Here is a 7,902-nt window from a genome sequence, read left to right on the forward strand (position 1 = left end):
CGCGGCAGACCGGGGCGCGGGCCCTTACCTTGTACACGTCGCCGTAGGTGCCGCTGCCCACGCGCTGGATCAGCTCGTAGTCCTGCTGCGGGTTCCGCCGCATGATGTCCCCGCTCGGCCGCTCCATGGCGGCGGGCCCCGAGGGCCGCCCCTCCGCTCCGGGCCGCCGCTCAACGCGGCCGCCGGCCGTCGGCCCTCATGGCTGCGGAGCCGGGAAGTGCCTCCCCTCCCGGGGAGGGGTCTCGGCCGCGGCTGACAAAACAAAGGGAGGACGAGGGGCGCTGGGAACGTCCGTTGGCCGCGGGGCAGCGGGGAGGGGGGGGCACTGAGGGGCTCGCCGGCCCTCCGCAGCCAGGCCGGCCCGCCCCGCCCTGCCCTGCCCTGCCCTACCTGCGCGGCCCTTTGTCCCGGCGCTGAGGGAACGCCGCGCTGCCGCCTCCTTCCTCCTCCCTTCTCCTCCTTCCTGCTCCCGCCGCGGCCCCACGCACGCACCGCGCCGGGACGGGACGGCACAGCGCCTCCGCAGCGCCACGGCGCGGCGGGATTCGAACCCGCGGCTCTCAATTCCGCGGCCGCCGCCTCCTCCGCCCCGCCGAGCGATTACACGGCGCCCGCCCTCACAGCGCTGCGCTGCGCCGCTCCGAGCGACCGGCGGGGCGAGCGGCGGGATCCTCCTTGGAAAGGCCGCGTCTGGAGTGCCGAGCCCCCAGCTCCAGGCAGACGGGGAACTGCTGCAGAGATGGCAGGGGTGTGGGGCTGAGAGCCCCACTGTGCGCATGGAAGAGAGAAGGCTGAGGGGGATCTTATCCATACGTGTCAATATCTAACGGCGGGAGTCAGAGCAGTGAGGGCAGTGTAATTCTTCCTTCAGGGAAAGCAGCGCTGAGGAATGGTGCCATCTGTCAGGGCTGTGGCATAGCAGAAGGTGAAGCTGTGGCTGCCTGGAGAACGTGAGGTGATGGGCTCATCACAGAATCACCAAGGTTGAAAAGACTTTTGAGATCATCCAGTCCAAACATCCACCCATCACCAATAGTTCTCACTAAACCATGTCCCTCAACACAACGTGCAAATGTTTCTTGAGCACCTCCAGGGTCAGCGACTCCACCACCTCCCTGGGCAGCCCATCCCAGTGCCTCCTTTTTTTTTCAGAGAAAGAGTTGCACCAGGGGAGGTTTGGGTTGGGCACAGAATCACAGAATGGCTTGCGTTGGAAGGGACCCCAAGGATGATGAAGCTCCAACCCCCTGCCAAATGCAGGGCCACCAACCTCCACATTTCAGAGCAGCCCAGGCTGCCCAGGGCCCCATCCAACCTGGCCTTGAACACCTCCAGGGATGGACGGGGCATCCACAGCCTCTCTGGGCAGCTGTTCCAGCACCTCACCGCTCTCACAGCAAACAACTTCCCCCTGACATCCAACTGAAATCTCCTCTCCCTTAACTTAAATCCATTTCCCCTTGTCCTGCAGTTATCTCCCCTTTCCAAGAGTTGACTCCCCTCCTGTCTGTAGGCTCCCTTTAGGTACTGAAGACTGCAATGAGGTCACCCCATGGCCTTCTCTTCCCCAGGCTGAACAAGCCCTGCTCCCTCAGCCTGTCTTTGTAACGGAGGTGCTCCAGTCCCCTGATCATTTTTGTGGATGCTCAGGACCCTCTCCTACAGCTCTCTGTCTTTCTTGTACTGGGGGCTCCAGACCTGCACACAGTACTGCAGATGGGGCCTCACAAGAGCAGAGCAGAGGGCGACAATCACCTCCCTGTCCCTGCTGGCCACCTCTCTGCTGATGGAGCCCAGGATACCATTTGCTTTCTGAGATGCAAGAGCACACTGCTGGCTCATGTTAAGCTTTTCAACCATCATGACCCGTGGGACCTTCTCCGCAGGGCTGCTTCCAGCAGAAGAGCTGAAGTGCAGCAGAACACCTGAGTAAAACCCACCCGTGGTCTCTGAAATGGCTGCTGAACAATTTAATGGACCAAAGAGCCCAGACACAGAGCAGAGGAATGCTGGAATCCGCAGTGGTACCGCCACAGTAAAATCAGTAAGGCCTACAAAAGGAGGTGTGAGCTCTGAGGTGCAAAAAATACCACATACTCAACGCAGGAAATATGTTTGCAGAAGCTTGGTGGGATGAATGAAATGGATGCCAGATGTATGGGCCTTTTGGTGATCGAGCCTCTTTGGCAGGCAGACAACCCAACTGGGCCCAGTGCATTGACAAAGCGGCTCGGTGCAGCTTCCCAGTTTAAAATGGAGCCTGTTTTTAGCTTACCGCAGCGCATTTGGGAACGCCACGTGCAGGTACCTGAAACCACACCGCTGATTGCGTCAGCTTTTCCTTCCAAACACGGGCTCTCTAGCATAACTCATTAGGATTATTGCACCGTTTGAGGTTGAACTCAAAGGCTGCGTGTGCTGACGCTCAGGAATTGCACAGTCACGTCTGATTTTATTGGGCTCTGATTTATGGGCTCATTGGAAACGGTGCTTTTCAGGAGCGGGCTCCAAATGTAAACTGCCTTGCTTCCAGAGAGGCAGGGAAGCACGTGACTGCCAACTTAAAGGGATTCACATTTCATTTCCCCTTGTACTCTGAAAGCTTTCTACATCCTGTATATTCTCTCCAACATAAATACGTAAGTTTTCCTGAACAGCCAGCAAATAAAGAAAAGAAAAAAAACCTATTTACCCTTTAGGGGGCTGTATTTCCTCTGGCGATTTTCAACAAAACAATTACCTCTGCCCTAGAAATTAGCTTCCTGCACTCTTGATAGCGAGCTGTTTGTGTCCTTTCTTTTTCCCTCTTCCTCAGCTGAATGTCTGAACACCACTTTTCATTTTCCAGATTTTCTGCTCCTGTCAAGCCATCAGATGACAGCACAGGAAAGGCCGTTTCATTTTCCAGTAGCAGATGGTGCATTAAGACTTGGCCTGCTACAGCGTTTTGTGGATCCAAGGGCTCTGCAATGTAATGCAAGAGCTCTTTCATAGACCACAGTTTTGTCCTTGCTGGGTTAGCCTTTGCTTCACACCTGGAGATTTGGTTTCCTGGAGCATGTTGCCTGTGTTGTGAGCTCCGAGGCTGCTTTATGATCTGTGCTTTGTTCCACCATCCCCAGTTAGGTCTCAGTCCCTCATAGAAGTGACACTGTAAAGTGTGCATCAGTAACAGCAGCACCAAGTCTACTGATAGAGCCATTCTGTGGCTGGAAGAATGGAGGTAAGAGAGATATACAAAGCGTTCGGTCCAAGACATATATCATAGAATCATACATCCTAGAATGGCCTGGGTTGCAAAGGCCCACAGTGCTCATCCAGTTCCAACCCCCTGCTGTGTGCAGGTCACCAACCAGCAGCCCAGGCTGCCCAGAGCCACATCCAGCCTGGCCTTGAATGCCTGCAGGGATGGGGCATCCACAACCTCCTTTGGCAGAAGATATGCATGACGCTGCTTCCTCCCAGGCACAGCCTCTTGAGCACATGTCCATCTCCATTCTGCCTTTACCACCCGAAACCACGTTGCTCTGCTGGTCAAGCACGTTGAGGAATGTGCTTTTATGCAGCATCGTTCATCTGGATGGGTCCCAGCCCCAGCAGGAATGTTAAGTGGTTTTACATAAGGCATTACGTAGGATTAGAGAATGTGATCTGTTTGCATTGTAGTCTTGAGAGGAAGAACAGCGAAGGTTATTTTAATGAGATCTAGCTGGTAACGGTCGATGGAAAGCTGCACCAATTTCTAGCTGAACAATGTTATAAAAGTGCTTTTTAAAGCAGCACAGTTTGCTGGGCACGTGAAGAACTGTTCACTCTCAAATAGGAAATTGAGCTGTGAAACATCAGCACTCAGAAAAAGAAATCGGCCCTCCTTCTCATGAGATTGCTAAAGCATCTTTAATTTCACATTGTTTAACCATCTCACACTGAAGGTGTTCAAAACTGTTTTGCAAGATTGCTTCGTGGTTGTGGTGCATTTAACTACTAAAATAGATCAGATGCACAGCAACAAGGAAGCCAAAGGCACAGTAATCAGCGACAAGGCCTGTGGCTTTTCCCCCCATGCACTCTATTTTACATCAGACTTCATTGTTGAGGAGACAAAGTAGGCTCTCAAGAAATGCTGCAGCTTTTTCCCTATGTTTTTTTTTTTTTCTTTTTAGTTTGTGGTTTGGGTTTTTCAGATTGCTTCTCCTCTCTGATGAAACATATGCTTTTGCTACAACACATCTCTCTGCTGCCACGAGCCAAGGGCTTTCCTGGAGGGTAGGACTGAGGAAGACACCCACCCACTGCCCTATTCCTGGAGATGCCCAAGGCCAGTTGGATGGGGCATTGGGCAGCCTGATCTGGTGCCTGATTTGGTGGCTGGCACCTTCCCTGCCTGCAGCAGGGCGGTTGGAACTAAGTGATCTTTGAGGTTCCTTTCCAACCCAAGCCATTCTGTGATTCTGTGACATAGGAGATGAGCTTCTTCCAGGGCAGCTCTCTGACACCAAATCCAGTTCTGCCTGCAGCAGGTCGGATGCTGAGCATACAGCAGTTTCTCAGTGTCACTTCAGGAGCTCACAGTGTTGCTCACACTGCTTCATGCTGAGTTCTGCTGGGGGACCCACAGAACAACGCGGACAGGTTTTGCAAAGGTGGAATGACCTCTCCTTATTGGTGCATCCCTTTGGAACTGGGAGCAGCTGGGATAACAGCGAGCACATGATGTACAAAACAAAAGATGTACAGTACAAAAAATGCCAGAAAAAAAAAAAAAAAGAACCCACAAACATGCTAATAAGAGGACCGAAGATATCCTGATGCAGGAGCAGAAAGGAAAGGTTGTTGCTCTGCGGAGATGCTCTGAAAGGATAGAAAAGTCACACAGGGTTGAAAGAACAAAGCCTTCCCAGGCTGCCAAGAGGCACAAAAGTCAAACCAGACCCTCTGCCAGCTTGAAGCCAGCTCCATGGGCAAGGATTTGTTTTCTAGGGAAGGAAGAGGAGTGCAGGTGGCCACGCATTACTCCTGCGTCACCTTGTTTACATCACTGTGTCCCAGGTCGCTCTGCAGCTGAGCGTGCTGTTTGCATTCGGCAGGAAGGAAGCCAGGGCAGAGGTGAGCTGGCAGCTTCACCGCCACCAACTGCTCAGCATGAAGATGTGGAGAAACGTGGCTGCTCAATTCAAAGCCACATTAACGAGGGGACTTCAGAGAGCTGCCTGGAAACCCATCTGCTGCCCCTGTTTCCAGGTGCACGAAACGTGGCTGGAGCATATTGCAAGCATCTTGCTGAATCATGCAGGCAGGTAGGCTGCATGGGTATTTTTGCCAAGGCACAAGAGGAGCTGGAAACCTCTCCCTGGGAAAAGGTGTATCTTTGGGGGAAATCCTAGAAACAAACTTGGCACACGCAGGCTTTGGCTTGGCCTTAGTGCAGCCACGTTGCAGAAAACAGACCGGCAGGGAAGGATGTTTTGAATATAGCGTCCACCCATCCATCAGTGTAGGAGAGAAAGAAGGAAAGAAAGAATTAAAAACGATATTGGAGATAAATGGGAAGCTGGGCTCAGAAGAGCTCTTACTGACCTTTACAGAGAAATATGAGGAAGGAAGAGAAATCTGGGAAGGCTGTGGTTCGTCCTGCAAAACCGGTATTCTCTGAATTCATGGTTGAGAGTGGGATATTTTCTTCCAGTTCAGCAAAACCTTGCAGGAGTCCTGAGGGTGTCGTTTGGGGTGAGGGACCGACTGGGAACTGGCCTGGTGGTCTAAATCAGATTAGAAGAATTGCATCTGTTTATTGCAGGCCTTGTGCAATTCCTTGTTGTTCCTGACCAGCAAACCCAGCTGTCCCCACATGCACTCTGAGGTTGCTCTGCTTGAAGATTTTGGCTGATATCTCCTTTATCTCAATCTTATCTTCTTAACTAGTTCCTTCAGTTTACAGAGCACCTTCCAGAGGAAAGCCCTCCCCACAGAGTGATTAAACAAGTTAATTAATTAACTGCTGAAATTCCATCTCTATGAGTGAAATGGCTCTGTTACAGCTCTGGTGTGCAGTGATGTTAACAGGAGAAGCAAAGAGAATTCCTCTGGTTGCAATCCCCACGTATGTGTGGGTGGTCGTAACACAGTTTGGGGTGAGAAATAGGAACCGCAGGAACAGGAGGATTTCCTAAGCAACAGGGATCTGCTTTGCTTAAAAATACTTCAGTAAAGGGGAAAGAAAAACAGAAATTTGAGACAGGTTTCAGCTTTCAAGAAGGGGTGAAACACTGATTTTGTTTTATCCCTTTTTGCTATTTCCTAGGAATCTTGGCCTCTTAACCTGAGAATAAGGACACAGCAATGAAAAGTGATGACAAATCGCTGCCACAGAGGAGAGTAAGTGCTTAGGAGAAGCACAGCTAAGGTCTGAATCCTCTGCACTTTCTCATGAAATTAAGCAGAAGCAGTGAAAAAGCAAAGAGTGAGCAGGCAGAAGTGATACGAACAACTGTGGGGAAGCAGCAAATGGGTTCCAGAACCTCATATAGCAGCGTGGGAACAGCCCTGGATGGGATGGGAAAACGGGGACCCTCTGAGCAGCCCCCAGTGTGCAGTGGCACCTGAAGCAGAGCAGAGATTGTGCAGCACCCACCCAACCCTTACATAAGCATTGCACAATGCTTCTGTTCACGAAGGGCTGGGGATGGGAAAAGCAATGGTAAATGCTGCCGTGGTAAGTGGGCCAGGCGAGGCAAGGTGAATTATGAAACTGCCCCCGTGAGCAATGTGCTTTATTGGTTTAAAATCCAGGTTTTCTGCTCATTCTGTGGCCTTTTCAGTGCTGTGTCCCCCAGCACTGCAGCTTGCTGACCCCACGGCCACGCTCATTTTCTGCACGGCACTTTCTCTTTTTGCCTTTCCCCCATTTGGCATTGTTTTTCCTCAAGAATCCTTCCACTGTGTGCCTGCTCAGCCCTGAAATTGACTCTTTGTGAGCTCCTCGGGCAGCAAGAACTTAAGGATGCTTCTGAGGGAGGGCTGCTCATGGGTGGAAAAATGAAGGCAGGGAGAACAGAGAATGACTTGGGTTGGGTTGGAATGGACCTCACAGCTCCCCCAGCCCCAACCCTGCCATGGGCTGGGTGCCCTCCAGCTCAGGCTGCCCCGGACCCATCCACGGCTTCAGGCACCTCCAGGGATGGGGCCACAGCTCTGGGCAGTGCCAGGGCCTCACTGCCCTATGAGGAAAGATGCCACAATGGAAAGTGAAAGTGAAAAAATGCCCATAAATGGGGCAAGACAATCTTGACCTAAGCTGCAGTTCTCAAAAGGAATGAGGAAAGCAGGACCGGAGCCCATCTTGGCTTAATTAGACTTTCAAATTAACAGATCTCCTTTCCATCCTCCTTTTTTTTTTTTTTTTTTTCCCTCTCCATTTCCCAGCTGCTTTTCTTTTAATCTCCTCTTTCAACCTATTTGAACTCTGCATGTCTCCAGCATAAGAAATCCCCTCTTGTAATGCAGCCTGCTTCTTGGGCTGCTTCAAAGAATCAACAGGCATACCTGGCCTTGGGCATCTCCAGGGATGGAGCACCCATAGCTTGCACTCGTGAGGGGTCTGGAACATAACATCAATGCATTTTTGAAATTTCCCCGTAGATCACAGCAGTTCCCATGCATCCAACGGCCATTGGCTCTCCTTGACCACCATGAGGTGTGCAGAAGTGAACTCCCCCAAAATCACAGAATGACCTGGGTTGCAATGGATCACAGTGCTCATCCAGTTCCAACTCCCCACTATGTGCAGGTCACCAACCAGCAGACCTGGCTGCCCAGAGCCACATCCAGCCTGGCCTTGAATGCCTGCAGGGATGGGGCATCCACAGCCTGCTTGGGCAATCTCCATTTGTTGAGGTCTCAGCT

General features: G+C 51.9%; 1 protein-coding gene across 4 annotated transcripts in view; it reads right to left on the reverse strand.

Annotated features, from left to right (window-relative positions):
• MAP4K5 (mitogen-activated protein kinase kinase kinase kinase 5) overlaps window positions 1-529 on the reverse strand; it is a 58,778-nt gene extending 58,249 nt beyond the window's left edge. For 2 of the 4 annotated variants that reach the window (XM_090141926.1, XM_031602279.2), the window contains exons 1-2: window positions 391-527; window positions 29-252 (exon numbers count right to left, since the gene is read on the reverse strand). In XM_090141926.1, the coding sequence (XP_089998052.1) occupies window positions 29-127 (99 nt within the window). In that variant the 5' untranslated portion in view covers window positions 128-252; window positions 391-527. Of the gene's footprint in view, window positions 1-28; window positions 253-390 lie in introns of all 4 variants that reach the window. The other 2 variants (XM_090141924.1, XM_090141925.1) reach the window with 2 other exon arrangements.
• Window positions 530-7,902: the final 7,373 nt, after the last annotated feature.

This window comes from Phasianus colchicus, chromosome 5 (genome assembly GCF_987193195.1).
Source record: "Phasianus colchicus chromosome 5, bPhaCol1.hap1.1, whole genome shotgun sequence".
NCBI lineage: Eukaryota > Metazoa > Chordata > Aves > Galliformes > Phasianidae > Phasianus > Phasianus colchicus.